Below are 16661 nucleotides of genomic sequence, written 5' to 3' on the forward strand. Positions count from 1 at the left end.
AATCATCATCATCATCATCATTTCAGTCTCAGGACGTCCACTGCTAAACATAGGCCTCCCCCAATGACTTCCACATTGCACAGTTGGTAGCGACCTGCATCCAGCGCCTTCCTGCTACCTTTATTAGGTCGTCTCTGTACTCTGTAATACTTGCTGCTTATCCTTTAAACGTGAAGAAAGTTATAGCAATATAATATGTTAGTGTTAATCATACCACGTACATTTTGCGGTAATCCACAACCTGCGTTGCGAAAGCTCCTGCCAGCTCGAATTTAGCAATCTTGTGAACGTAGTACCTACAGTCAGCGTCAAATTAGTTCGTGACTTCCAAAGCGGCCAAGAAGTTGACAACCTTATTCCAATTGTAACAAAGACGTGTTGCGATTGCGAACTTATTACTTTGGGTGTCACCAGAGTAAATACAAATGAGTAGGTCATCTTCATAGAAACGCACCGAGCGCGGTTTGTATGTGAGCGCGCCAATACGTATGCGGCGCGCACGCACACGCTGACAAAATTCGGCGCAACCACGACTGGCTCCCCGCTAAATTTTGTGTAGCTCGTTACACCGTACTCGCCGGCGAGTACGAGGCCCTGCTTTCCATTTCGGACGGTACAGACATGTACCGGGCCGGTTCTCCCCTATCCGTCCCCCGGACACGGCCTGAGCCGAGGTCCGAGCCTACCGTGGCGCCCTCAGGCCGCGTCCGTAGTCCCCTCGATCGGGCCCACTAGAGTGAGCCCGCCGTAGGCTGGACTTTGGTCCAACACCGCGGTGGGCAACCCTCTAGTTGGGTTCGCCACTGATCGGGCGCCATCTGCGCTCGATACGGCCCGATCGCGAACGTCGGTCTGCGACCGACGCGGACGAGCCTGGGCTTCGCTTCGCGAAGCCCACACTCGGCCTCGTCGGCACGCGCACCGACGATCGCCAAACGGCTAGAGTACCTTCTGTACTCGCCACTCTGCCCGGTGAAGCTGGAAAAGCTCCTCAAGCTACCAGCGCGCGTCCCTTCAAAAAAGCTAAATTTTGTCAGTGTGTGCGTGCGCGCGCTCACATACAAACCGCGCCCACATACAAACCGCGCCCGTGCGTTTCTATGAAGATGACATACTCATTTGTATTTACTCTGGTGTCACGAACTATTTGACGCTGACTGTACTCTGACGATCGTATCCCAGAACTGCACGCAATACTAAACTTTGCGAGCATTCGGGTTCTCCTAGATAGCGGACAGTTATTAACAGACCGGTTTTCTCTGAAGATTATTCCTTGATATAATTTACTATAGTCTGGTCTGCGAGCACGTAGAATTTTGTCCAATGACCCCAAATCACACGCGAGCGATAAGAATTCTACGTGCTCACAGACCGGGCTTTAGCTCGCAATTATGACGACTAGACATCTAATAAACATACATAAGTAGATGCATTTGAAAATTAAACAATAGTTGTTTTGTTCTGTCACGGTCGCCAGATGTTAAAGAAAGGGCAAAACTTATGTAAAATGTGAATAGAAATTAAAACACAGCAATCTTGTTACGCCATTGTAATGCAACAAAGACAAAAGTAAAAAAGTAAAATAAATAGACAAAACCATAAATAACTAAAAAGGAGGTTTGTCTACATCTTCCGCATGCGACAATTAGATAAGTTTAAACAAACATAAATGAAAAAATTACATTCTATTGCATGTGTAAAAAATAAAAATAAAACATACAATAACAAGAACAGTTTCGTTCTTGATTCGTAGGGGAAAGTCGGGTATATTGGACCGGCTGCTAAATGGGACCACTATAATATTACCTGGAATATTCTTTAGATTGTTGCAACACTCAGCGATACATAACTAATTTCATTTATTACGTCAGTCAAATTGTTATTGCGTATCACTGTGTTGCCGTTGTAGCCCATTTAAAGATATGATACGATATATGAAGGTGGTACAATTTAGCAGCCGGTACAATATACCAGACTACTTGTTTCAGGTATTGGAAATCCTCTAATCACACTACGTCTAAACGGCTGGAGCGATTTTTATAAAATTTGGTATGGAGTTAGTGTTACATAGGCTACGTTTTACCGCGAGCAACACCGCGCATCTAGTTATTAAGACAAAACCGTTATCAAGTGCCAGTTTCCTAACCAGCGACCTTGTTTCCAGCCCACCAGCCAGAATATGTGATGGATGCGCAATCGTTCAGCGGGCTGCGGCCCCACATCGTGACGCTCGACCACGCCAGGGTGAGGCGCGGGGCCGCCGACTCCGTGGCCCCCGTGCCCCCCTCGCCCGCTGTGCCCCCCTCGCCCGCTGCGCCCCCCGCGACCCCTGATTCGGCCGCAGCCTCCAACCAATCTACCCCGGTGCCCCCTGATGCGGATAACAGGACTACGAACGTGTCAGGTAAGTAACAACTGATGGTTAAAAACTGTAGCCGATGTGTTGGATTTTCATACGATTCTACGAACGAAAGCGATTCACGAAACATCTCGTCATCTAATGATTACTATACATATACATATATATAGTTTGGGCACTACGGAGGAACATAATAAATTAATAATAATAAAAACTCTTTATTGCACACCACTTTACTCTGACACCACAACAAAAACAATAACAAATTAAAGAAACACACGGACGAGTACAAATAGACGGTCTTATCGCTATGAAGCGATTTCTTCCAGACACCATAATACCTATACATGTGTTTCGAGCTCAGACTTTCGAATATTATGTAGGAATAAGGGTCTCTTCAATGACTAATTATTATTGAAATTACGGTTTCCTTTATCCTTTATCCTTTGACTTCGCCTTAGGTTAAAACTAGCTTTCCGCCCGCGGCTTCGCCCGCGTGGAATTTTGTCTGTCACAGAAAAACTTTATCGCGCGCGTCCCTGTTTCAAAAACCGGGATAAAAACTATCCTATGTTCTTTCCCGGGACTCAAACTATCTCTATGCCAAATTTCATCAAAATCGGTTGCGAGGTTTAAGCGGGAAAGCGTAACAGACAGACAGACAGACAGAGTTACTTTCGCATTTATAATATTAGTTGGGATCATTGCTAACTCACTGGTGGTGAGTGTGGTAGTGATCGTTTATCGTCAAGTCATAATAATTTACTTTCTAAATAAAACTTATACGACGTCGAGCATAATAATTATGTTTGAATTTTAGGAAAAAATTCTAAAATAATTTATTATCATTTACCTGTCGACATATTGTCGACATAATTATCCAAATCGTTAAAAACTCACGACTAATAGAGAAACAGATTATACTTTTAAATTAGGACAAATTAATTGGATTATACATGATCAATGCTAACGTACGAGTGCCCTCTTTTGTAGTCGAACGTAAAATCCGTTCTTAGTGGATGTCTACACCCTATGAGGAACCTACCTGCCATATTTCAAGATTGTAGGTGTTATAGTTTCTGATATTTCGTAATGAGTGAGTCAGTCAGTGACCTTTCTCCTGATATATGGTATTCCTTGACCTCATATTTAATTATGCAGGATGTACAGTACACGCCAAGTCCTTGAAACATCATAATTACCACCTGATACACAGCAACTTATGGGAACAACAATCGAAATCGTGGAAATTATTCATATGAAATGCTGTGGTAGATAACTTTGGGGCAGGTCTATATTTACGCTATTCAAAATCAAAATCAAAAATATTTATTCAATTTTGACCTGTATTTTGGTACTTATTTACGTCAAAAATAATAAAATGAGAGCTAGTCCTTAAGGGGTACTTTACATGTCTCCTTATCTTTTGGGGCCTACTATTGGGATGTTTTGAATGGTAGGTAGTAAATGATTTGAAATATCTGTCTTTTTTCCATATACTTTCTTTGTTCTCTAAGTGATGTTCATCGTAATAAATATTTCTTTCTTTCTTTCTTTCTTCTTTAAATATCAGTCCGTATTAAGTTAAGACCAGCTTAGCCGGATATTATATGCACTGATCGGCCTGTATCCGGATTTCGTGTAGCCTTCGGATTATTTATGAAGGTGTCAAAATAAAACTACTACGAGGGCTGCACTAAAAGTATCGGGAATGTAATATTTCCACTGTTCCAGTCATATTAAAATCTATTTAATTGCAAACTCCAGGGTTTTAAAAATCGTATACCATTTATTTATTTAAAAAAAGATTCTCGGTCGTATCACAAGGTCTTGTCAAACTTGTTTAGTCGTTGAGAAAATGGAATTGACTCGAGAAAATTCAAGAGCGATGATTTATTATGACTTTTGAAGTGGTTTAACACAAAAACAGTGTGTTGACCGGATGATTTCTGCATTTGGTAATGAAGCCCCATCCAAAACCACAATTTATCGCTAGTTTCCTGAATTTCAACGTGGACGTGTCAAGCTCAGTGATGATCCCCGTCAAGGTCGTCCAAAAACTGCAGTCACCTAAGAAAACGTTGATGCTGTGCGTAAGCTGATTGAAGAAGATCGACATGTGATATACCGCGAAATTCAGGCAACTTTAGACATTGGCATGAGTCAAATACAAATAATCTTGCATGAACAATTAGGTGTAAAAAAGTTGTTTTCCCGATGGATACCGCATTCGCTCTGTGAAGAGCAAAAAGCGGCTCGCGTTACTTGGTGCGTCAGAACTCTCGGGAGATTACATGCAGGATCCTCAAATGCTGTATACAACATCGTATCAGGTGACGAATCATGGATATACGCGTACGAACCCGAAACAAAAAACCAGTCACGAGTTTGGGTGTTCGAAAATGAATTAAAGCCAACAAAAATTGTTCGTTCACGGAGTGTTGCAAAAAAAATGGTGGCCACGTTTGTCTCCAAAACCGGCCATGTTGCGACTATTCCTCTTGGGGGACAAAGAACGGTTAATGCAGATTAGTATGCTAGCATTTGTTTGCCACAGGTCGTTTCTGAACTCCGTAAAGAGAACTGCAACCGCCGCATCATCCTCTATCACGACAATGCGAGTTCTCACACCGCGCACTGAACAAAAGAGTTTTTAGAGCAAGAAAACATAGAATTATTAGTCCATCCGCCGTACAGCCCCGACCTAAGCCCTAATGATTTCTATACTTTCCCTAAAATAAAGAATAAATTGCGTGGTCAGAGATTTTCATCACCTGAAGAAGCTGTGGAAGCCTACAAAACGGCCATTTTGGAGACCCAAACTTCCGAATGCAATGGTTGCTTCAATGATTGGTTTCGTGTATGGAAAAATGTGTCAAATTTCGCGGAGAATACTTTAAAAAGCAATAAATACATTTTTAAATAGTAATGTTGTTTCACTTCCTTGATTCCCGAAATTTTCAGTGCCGCCCTCGTATTTCTCGACTACTTACACAGAACCAAGCACACAACGTAAAAGTTATACAATACAAATAATTGTTAAATGAATTATTATAAACATTGTTGAAAGTCTGTGAACTGTAGGAAATCCGTTTTTAATAAATTTCTAATCGAATATTGATTTACTAATGAGTCAATTAACATACATTATTTCTTTGGCAGCTAAAATTGGCTCTGATTGTTTCATATTTATTGTCACATCAAACTTCTAGTAACTAATAAATATAATAAATAACAACTCGTATGATTAAGATATCATAAAAGTAAAGTTTTTGATGTTACACGCTCTACAACAAACAATACAAATGAATTCATATGAATAAATTCACTTCATTTCATTGTAGGTACTTTATTTTTATTTAAAAAATAAAAACGATTCTATAATTTCAGGAATCGGGAGTATAGTTTTGAGGAAGTCGACACAATTATACGACGAAATAACAGCGCACTTGAGAAGTAATTTCTTATTTAATTACGCCAACTCACAGTTAGCAGCTCCACCCCATCTCCACTCCATGGGAATTTTAAAGGTTATAAAATATTAAATTAAATTGATGGCAGACGAAAAAAAGAGATGAATTACAATAAAATAACTTCTCAAGTGCGCTCTTATTTTCCGAGGCGTATTTTTTGCGATGACCCGATATCTAGTTGGTTGTTGATCGAAGACTAAGGTTCAAGACAACATGCCTGAGTCACACGTTCGATTTCTTTGTCGGACAAACCAGTTCAACGATAAGCACTGGGGATAACCCAAGATAAAACTTTAAGACATTAGGATCATATTTTCCTTTTTGTACACGTTGGCCGGGAATGATACTAATACCAAAGAATACTTCATTTATGCTTATAAGGTACATATACAAGGTGTAGAAGTAGTCGGAGTGGTTGTAGCATCGGTCAGTTCACCGTAACTTCGAACTCCTCCTATGTTCTTCTGATTAATTTCGTTGCGGTCCTATAATGCGGTATGACCGCATATTAATTGCATTAATCATTATTAAATTTGAGATCCGTCACCATCGCTGGTAACTGTAAATAATCATTATCCAAATTTTTAAATGATGGTTCAACAATTGAAATGATGAATTTTAATTTCTGAGACGGGTCTGGGTGTTACTATGTATAATATGTATGTATTTAAAAAAAATATACAAGTAGTATATCCGTTAAGCTAGCACCCATAACACAAGCATATGAGTTTCTTTAGAGCTAGCTGGCGCTGTGTGAAATTGTCTAAAGATGTATTTTATTTACGAGTATGATAACCGATTTTTAAGTTACTGAACGTCTAAAATACGTTATTTAACGATGAAAGTTGAAATTAACTTAACATTTGACCGGTTAAGTAAGGAGATAATTATAAAATGACGTTATTTATTTGTTTGAACTATTTATAAATATGCGCGCAATGTGAACTGGAGAGTCATATTTATTTGTTACATTATTCAAATATTATAAGTACGCATATTCCAGCAACTTTTCATCCACATTTCTTACCAAAATAGTTGGTAACCTAGCAGATACATCGCAAATTTAATTTTTTTTTTACATTTTTAATGTTAAGTTTTGAGGTATACTTGCATGTATAGCTTGTGGTAGCTATTGGTTACACCTGTTCAAGCTGGGCACGTTAACAATATCTCGCATTTACATACTGTTTACACGAAGCGACAATACATAAGATATATCGACTATTCCAACATGTTTCTGTAGTATCTACGTAAGAAAAATATTGTTCTTTTTATTAGTATTACTTGTATTATTTATTATTCAGTGAGTCTTCTTAGAAAATAATTGACATGTGCCATGTTAAGGGACCGTAAGAATGAGACAAGAGTTGGATGTATGCAATTTAAGTGACCTGTGATGGTCCCCATTTCATTATTTCATACATGTTTTTTCTATTACGCTAGCTACAAGCATTTTAAAGAGACGAGATCCGCATGCGTGCCGAAATCTGCGTCACAGGAAAAAGGGCAAAGAGACTATAGATCGTTTCATCCACGAAGACGCGCCCCACCATTCTTCCGCTAATGTTTGAGTGTTATCGGCACACGCTAAATTATCCATGAGTGCACACGCACACTACATTAATGACGCTCGGATTGCTCGAAACAAACTCCCCGCTTCGCTCGACCAAAAATTGGTGGTGCGCAACTTCGTGGATGAAACGATCTACCTGACCTACACTTTACATTTCCTGAGAACAAGTTACTTCTGGAAGTTTGTTTAGTAATAGTGAAACTCGGAATCGACGCCATTGTTATCAGACCATTGTTTGACCCGAGCGTTTAATTTGACACGACATTTTGATCCGCCGTGATAAAAATGACATTAAATATGCTGACCACATTTATTTATAGTCGTATGCTTGACGGTAATGATGATATATTCCGGATAAGGTCATCGGATGACGGTTGACACCGACAAGATTGGAACTGTCATTTCTACGGTGAATTATTAAATTAATACCTACTTCCTATCCTAATATTATATTAAAACCGGCAGACAGTGGTGACTGAGTTTGTTGCGGCGCTTCTTCTCAGCACTTGCCAAATGTTGGTCTGGAAGCGCTGGTAGGGTAAAAAGATTATGAGACATGTAGAGGCTCCTTAAGAGCAAAATGACGATTTGTAAGAACTATTTATTTATAGTCTAAACAAAAAAAGAAATTTTGACTTTGACTTTAATAATGTTTGACGAACTTGAGTTTCAAGTTAACAAAATATACATTAACAAATTCTTTAGTTACCCCATCAGCTGTAGAAAGCATTGATGTACTTTATCTAATTTAATTTCCCTTTACTGTCAAAGCAGTCTAAGCCTAGGCGCAGACCACCGACTTTAGTTGGCCGATAGTTAATTGGGCCCGATTTAAAGTATGAAGAATCGGCCGATACCAAATCGGTGTAATGTGCGCTGTTTCATTCAGGTCCATACTGATTAACAGCCCGACCCAACTATCAGCCTACTAAGAGTAGGCGCACACCGTTGATTTTTAGTTGGCCGAGAGTTGTGCCCGATTTTAATTTGTATGAAGAATCGGCCATATCGAATCGGCGTAGTGTGCGCACTCCCATACATACCCATACTGATCAACAGCCCGACTAAACTATCGGCCGACGAAAAATCAACCGTGTGCGCTTACTCTAAAAGTCGGTGGTCTGCGCCTAGGCTAAAATTGAGAATTGGTGACGTTGCCACTCATAAGATAGTTTAATTTAGGTATTGTTACATTACATTATTTATTACAATCCTGGATCATGTTTCGCACAAGTAATATGAACATACCTTTGTTCATCCTCGTGATCACTGTTTAGGTGGCAGTCAAGTTATGATTGTGTTGATGATGATGTTCTATCTGACGCATTCGCTTACGATAACTTTATTTAATTAACATAAATGAATAATATTTTATCGGCAATACTATTCAATGTAACTGAAGTTAATTATTATTTAGTTAATGACTAGAATTGTATGATTAGTGGTAGATTGAAATTAACATCATGTTATTGATTTGTCCTAATACTTACCTATTTTGCATGATGGGCGCGGTGGAATTATGTATGTGCTGTTTTTATCTTATTCTTTACCGATATGACAAATAAATGATGCAATATGATTGAGGTATTATGTAGTTTGAACTCATGTGATTGTAGAGTAACCCTAAACTAAAAGTGAGGATCGATCCACTCATCCATTCTACGTGAGCTTACAATAATTATGTGCATTGCATGCATTTATTGTATTAGCAAGCACTTTGTACATGATTGTAGGTTTCTTGTTAATGCCATGCATGCGATTTCGGGTTAAAATGATAACCTCGACATATTAGGAACAAAGAACACACTCCGGCAATATGCGCATACGCGCCACAATGCACAAGTTCAGTCAGTAGGAATCTCTAGCTGAAAGAAACGGGGCACTTCTTCGGTGACAACTGTCATCATGACGTTCTATTTTTCACCCACGATGAAGCTCTTGGCCTGCATCTCGCCTAATAGTGATGATCAGGCCAAAAGTGAAAGCGAACTTTACTAAGAATCCTCAACCACATGACGTGGCATCAGACAAAATAAGGCGTGACTGTTGTGCAACGATGCAATTCACACGAAAATTCCAAACCCGAAAAATTTAATTGTATGATGTTGAGAATACTTTATCTTTTTCCATTATATATGTAGATACAGTTGTTGCTAATTATAAATTCAAGAATTCTCGCTAGTTTGCACTCTTTGACAGAATATTTAATAATAATTTGCCTGTATAGGAGTACGCTCTTTAAAGTAATCGTTTGTGGCGAAGTAACGTCGCTTTAACAGGTGTTGTTAATATGTCATTTAGTATAATTTTTCAAAAAGGCACGCAACATTCAGTCCGTAGGTAGGTATAATGTGAACATACAGGTATATTCTATGATGTGTGTACCTGAGCCACATCTCATGTAAAAATCCAGCACGTAGCTACAAAAACGCACAAGGATTCACTTACTCGAGGATTTTTTTTTTTTATGCATAACAAGGCAGGTATTTGACCACAATCGCACCTGATGTTAAGTGGGATGCAGTCTAGGATGGTACATATCTGCATCATTTCTTTTCTTGTCTAATGATTATAGTAATTTGATTGCCTACAATTGACTAAACTGTATTAACGAAGTAATTAAAGTCAACCAAGTACTAAACTATGTTAGCAAAAAAAAAATATCTTGCAGTCAATGAGCCTTTAATAAGTCCTTTTTATACCTAATCAGTTTATTTGCAAATCCTGCTTTCATCACAAAAAGTTGTCCACCGCAAAACAAAACCTACAAAAAATCCCATCTTTTGTGGGGGCAAAAAAGGCTTGAATACGGTAGGATCATTATGGAAAGAGATCTTAGCCAGTAGCCTGACATCCTTGTCAGATGGCTGCCACTGGTAACGTCTGGTCTAAATATAGATGACCTACACTGAACTGTCCCACCAAACTCATTCAAAGGGGGGCGCCACTGTCGTTCAACTTAGTTTTCAACATGGCAAAAATCGGAACCAGCGATCCGGTATTGACGGTGGCGCTCCCCTGTCAATGTCACAGGTGGGAACAGTTCAGTGTATTGGGTCTATAGCCGGTCTTTATTTATTTTGATCTAACGCCCGTAATCTTAGGCTGAGTTGCACCAACTTACTTTGACCGTAACTTTAACAATAACCGGTCCTTTTTGTATGGAGTTTGACAGATTTTTAACGTTTGTTAAAGTCAAAATAAGATGGTAACTCAGCCTAAGTCTTTCTTTTAGCAGTTGATGTATAAGGATCTCAACGTATATCGTCAGCTTTGGGAGTGACAGCAGTCCGAGTTACCGGTTGCAATATAAGAGTTTTATAAAAACTATGTCCCTTTCAGCCTTTGTTTAGTAACATAATGTTTTGCCTTCGTAGAATTTGCCCCTTTTGCAGTATCTATCATCAGAAACTATACCCATATCAGACAATGGGCCTACTGCTTGTATTCATCATATGCCTATATGCTAAAACCTGTCAACAGCGTTCCAAACCAGTCCGGGACAGGTTTCATAATCGAAGTTTGCAGGCTTAAACTTAGGCTATTAGCAATAACCAGTGTCGGATGCGTTACCTCATACTGTACGGAAAGCTGGCTGGAATATCTTCTAGGTTAACCTCCAGAAGATATTTTAAAACTAGATTTTGTCCACGATAGTTTTTTATGGCAGTACAGCCTATGCTTGCAACCATAATTTTAAATGACCTCTTCGTTAATGAAGGTTAGTACTACGGTGAGGTCAAGCTGTATCTCTCACTCTGGATCCACCCACCCGAATGTGATGAAACCTCGGTTATATGTATTTTAAGTCGCCTACTACAGAATAAGTAGGCTTACTTGCTGCTACATACCTGTGGTTCACAATGAAGTAAATGGAAGTTCTGTAGGGTTCTATCAATTTCCACTGTATTTGTAGTCGCAATTTTGCAGGTCCATTTATCGTCAATGGAGTCATTTCTATGATTGCAGCTTTTTTTACACCCCACTTATGCGACATAATGTAAGTTAATCCTAGGTTGAATTCAATAAAGTCAATTTGAAAAATTTCAGACTTATTTTTTTCATTTATACAGGATTTTTTACCATGAGAATTCTTGCACGTTGTTGCAGCGATATCAATATTCGCACCAAAGTTTGTAAATGGTTACATTAATTAGTTTTTATAAGAAATAATGTTGCGGTCAATGACAGGAAAATTACTAACCACAAATAATTATTTATCTTTTCTAATGAGAACGCACGGTGTGAGCCAGACAAAAGCGCTTGAATAGATTATAAATAAATAAATAAAGTCCTTTATTGCTTCTACAACTTAGCTAGTTACAATAATGTTGTTGATTTATACTTTTTTTTAGTTTTATCAAGTCCTAACTTCTTGTCTCTGTAAAGGTTTATTTATTACGATGGAAGATCAACCGCGCGACGTCGCTGTTTGCCTTGGAAAAGTTTGTTTTATTTATATCGTTCGTCTCCACTAAAATATCCGTTTCTGTTTACGCGCGCACGCAACAGTCGATGCTGTTAGAGGCAAACTTTGACAGGAAAATAATAAAAATAAAACCGAGCATCAAAGGTACGACATTTATGTATGAAATACTAGCGGCTTCACCCGCGTGAAATTTATTAGTTTGTCACAGATCGTCATAAATTATAGCCTATATGTTATTCTGGGTTATAAACAATAATATTGTAAATTTCATCAAAATCCGTTCAGTAGTTTCTGCGTGAAAGAGTAACAAACATCCAGACATCCAAACTTTCGCATTTATAATATTAAGTAGGATGTTTTCAAAGAACCGCTGTAGACCGCTAAAGTATGTTTAAGCTAAAATGACACATCGGCTGTTACTCGGTGTTTGGCCACAGAAACAGAATAATAATGGTAACACTAATTAAATGAACTATTCGTCTATGTCCTAACAGTTTTTCCGCGACAAGATATCGAAAATATGTTGAGCATCCAAAGACATTTCTTTCAGCTATAGATAAGGATGGATAAGGCCCAGAACAGACGGTGAAATGCAACTGCAACGAAACTGCAACTTTCTGATGATTCTGATGAATGAAACTGAAAGTTTCAAACTGGTCGCGTCATGTGTGGTCTCTCAACGGACGCTATGGCAGAAACTTAGATGCAACTCAAAAGTAAGCAGTTGCAGTTTCGTTGCAGTTGCGTTTCACCGTCTGTTCTGGGTCTTAGTCTAATGGTTAAATGACTCGTATGTTCTGTGGGCGTAGTGTGAGTTTACATCAAACGCATTTGACATTGACTGCGATAAAAATATGTGTTAAAATTTTAGTTCTTGAAAGTTTCCGCTAGGGGCGCTGTACAATCCATCATACATTTATTGTCACTTTTTGACGCAGTCACTATTGAAGACGTTAGGTGTAAACTCACACTAAAAACCCTCTGATAATAGTAAATACGTTAGATGTATCCTTTCCGCGCCTCTCCATTGCATTTAGAAACATACTAGTAGTCGGTATAATTATGACTGATCTGATGCAAATGCGTAAGCTCATTGGTTATCGGCCAATACAGGGGTTCCTAAACTTAATTTGGCTACAACCCCTTTTGAGAATAAATTTTAGCGCCCCCATTTGTATTTGAGAGTCGAGACACGTCGAGAGCTCAGTCGGTCCTCTTGGTAGATGAAATTACAAATCGCCTCCCAAGCCTCTACACAACACCCCGATTGGTTTTCTGGGCCTCTTACCGCCCTTTTGGCCTGCAGCGCCCACAAGAGGGCCCTGCAGGGAACCACTTTGGGAAAGGCTGGGCTAATACGTACAAAGTCGTTTCTTAAATGAATTTAAAAATGCGCTCGTTTATTTCTTCTCTATCCTGTTATCCAACTTCACATTGTAGCTGACCAATTATTTTAACTGATGTGATTGGACGAAACGAGTCTCGTCCCAGCAACTGCATTGGCCTTGCCCTTGACTCTTAGGAAGTGCAGACCTGATAGTGCAATTTGTCTGCATATAGTGTGTAACATTTTTTAATTTCGCACACTTAAAATATCGCACATACGTTATGGTACCGTATATTATGCTATATGAAGTAATTCACCAACTCGGGCCACAAGCTTACGGTCCATTTGAGAAGAGTTGCGGAAAATCAAAATTATTTAATATTTCATTCATCAACTCGTTTTACTATCGATATAAATAAAGGTACAATCAGAAGTAAAATTGTTTAAGAAAATGTGTTTTTTTTTTAACACATTGAACGCCAACGCGGTCAATGTTGTCCGACACTGCACTTTCCTACCAGGCCAAGTAAAAATTTCAATTTTTTTCAATTTTCGTCGATTGTTTTTTTTTGTTAAATCGTTACATTATAAACATAAATAAAGGATTTTATTAACATATAGTTGTTTTTGAGTCTCTACATCGAATTATTAAGCGTCGGACATCATTGATCCCCATGGCCCCAGCGAGCGAAAATTCGAAAATCCGTTCCGTAGGGCCGCGCGGTCATGTTGTCGACCATCCCCGCTCGCATCCAAAAAAAAAAAAGGAGAACAACCAAAAAAATAAAGAGTTGTACATTGGTAGGTTTTTGATATATTATATTACGCATAAATAGGAATATTATAAGGTATAAAATGAGAAACGAAACTAGCAGGATAAGTCTTAAATAGTGATTAAAAATAATAATAAATAAATCGATGATACCGTAAAAGGAACGCTAAAAGTGATTTTTTTCAAATTGTTTTAATTAAAAAAGGTTTAAATTTTATTTAAAAAATTGAATTTATCAATAATTCGTATAAAAGTTGTCCAAAACTGAGCCNTTTAATTAATAAACCGTTATTATCTTGCTAAAAAGTTGATAAATTTGCAAAAATGCATTGTATAATTACCATGTTTCATTGCGCTACCGTTATCCACATTTTTTTTTCTAAGTCCGAGCTTTACCTGAGAACCAAGTGACGTACACTAATCTTGGGAGCCGCGCGGGTCAGCTTATATGAGAATTATTGAAGAAATGCTGTCCATCGGCTCAATACAGAGGTTTAAACATAGGTCTGACTCGCGGTCATCATTGTCCGACGCGGCCCGAACGGAAAGTTAAAGTGTCGCCCATCATTGTCCCCCATGGCCCGAACGGAACAGTGCCATTTTTAGGCTGGCAGCGAAGGTGTTAAGTTTGTTTTCAATCACAGACGTTGATTTTAAAGTTTTACGAAAAAAGTAAATGGGACGAGTTGACGAATGAAATGTTAAATAATTTTGATTTTCCGCAACTCGTCCCGAATGGGCCGTAAGCTTGTGGTCCGAGTTGGTGAATTACTCGCGATATGTGTTCCTCTATGAACTAGTACCTACATAGTAGGTCTGAAAAGAACCCGTTGTTTGTATATAAAATCCATTAACAAACTTAACATCAGGTGCGATTGTGGTCAAATACCTGCCTTGTTATGCATAAAAAAAAAACAACATGGAAAATCTATACATCCGACAAGTGACGGACGGAGTTGCGCATGAGACGACCATATACAGGAGCACTGACAGCAAGCAGCACATGAAGCTAAATACAGTAGCATCTTATATCGTTGTAACAGGTACGATTTTGCAACAAAAATATGTATATGTATAGTCAGATGTGTTGTTGATTACAGACGACAGCATCAAACCATACATTTTAAAATAGCCTCTATTACTTAGCTCATAAGAGGCCACTGTGTTTAGCTGGACATACTGCCGTCTGTACATCGAAGCGCGCAATCGTTGCAATGACTCACTGGGTGACCACTCACGCGCAGTTCCGCCGTGACGTATGGGGCAAGTGGCAAGTGAAATGACGCTTTTCACTCGCCCATGTCACAACAATGGCGATTCTACGCGGTTTCCGAAACCGTTCATCGTCCGTTACAATCAACATTTCGATGATCGAGTGTCCATCCATACCCCATAACTGACAAAATCACAAAGGTATTCGTTTATCTATACTAATATTATAAAGCTGAAGAGTTTGTTTGTTTGTTTACTTGAACGCGCTAATCTCCGGAACTACTGATCCGATTTGAAAAATTCTTTCAGTGTTAGATAGCCCATTTATCGAGGAAGGCTATAGGCTATACAACATCACGCTACGATCAATAGGAGCAGAGCAAAAATGAAAAATGTTGCGAAAACGGGTTTTCACGCGTACGAAGTCGCGGGCACAGCTAGTTTTTGATAAAATTCAAATACGAAACGTAATCGTATCTTTAGACATTCATTAATACGTCCAAAAGACCGATCTACACATTGGTGTATTGGTTACAAGCCTATTACTTGAGTCAATACGAATACCGTCATAAAAAAGTCATAAAAGTAATTTATTTTTGCAAATAGGCTTTTAAAAAGCACTTTCACGTCCCATATTAACCCTACCACTGCTTAGGGACAACAAATGGGCCAGTGCTGAGAAGAAGCAGCGCAAGAAACTCAGTCATCATACATCGCATATTTATTTACTTTTTTATACTTGCTTGAGACAATAATACATAATACATACCACCCGTGTGAGACGGGTAGGTACATAACGCGCTTCTTTGTTAGTCGACCTTCGGTTGAAGCGATTATATGCATTTTTATAAGTAATGCTTATAACAACCAATCCGTCACGCACATGGAAGAATAACGCATTAGCATTGCTTAATTAGTTGCATTTGCGTTTCGTTTTTAATGTATCGGTTAATCGGATTCAAGATTGGTTCGTGAATCGGATCTCACATGAAATTAAATCAAAGTACATAATTAACGTATTTTCAGGAACTGTCAAAACGCAATTCCCAGGAGTACCTATTTTGTACAGCAATAAAAGACAACATCACTGCAATACTAATATCATAAATGCTAAAGTTTGTATGGATGTCTGTTGGGTGTATGCTTTGTTACTCTTTCACGCAAAAACTTACTGAATGAATTTTTATGAAACTTTACAGTATTATTGTTTATAACTCAGAATAACTTTAAGGCTATAATTTATGACGATCAAATATGTGACAAACTGAATCCCACCCCGGTGAAGCCGCGGGCAAAAGCTAGTAGGCATTAATTTATTTCAAAGTGACTAAAAATACTACCAGACATACCTAAACTGGTTTCACATTATTTAGTTTCGCATGTGGTTCATAATGCTTCTTTATACATATTCCACATATCGAATTTCGTGGAAAAAATATCTTTCTCACGATTTAAGGCGAAAAGTTCCCATCAAACCTTAGGTTGCGTTCACACACGATAGGTGCTCAAAATGCGA

At 38.6% G+C, this 16661-nt stretch overlaps 1 protein-coding gene across 1 annotated transcript in view; it reads left to right on the forward strand.

Moving 5' to 3' along the window:
• LOC114359708 (uncharacterized) overlaps positions 1–16661 on the forward strand; it is a gene marked incomplete at its 3' end in the record, with an annotated part of 53027 nt that overhangs the window by 19289 nt on the left and 17077 nt on the right. Inside the window, exon 2 of the mRNA XM_028314191.1 lies at positions 2165–2404. Coding sequence (XP_028169992.1) covers positions 2165–2404 — 240 coding nt within the window. The remainder of the gene's footprint in view (positions 1–2164; positions 2405–16661) is intronic.

This window comes from Ostrinia furnacalis, unplaced genomic scaffold (assembly GCF_004193835.3).
Source record: "Ostrinia furnacalis isolate ACB-3 unplaced genomic scaffold, ASM419383v2 OfSCF4624, whole genome shotgun sequence".
NCBI classification, from domain to species: Eukaryota; Metazoa; Arthropoda; class Insecta; order Lepidoptera; family Crambidae; genus Ostrinia; species Ostrinia furnacalis.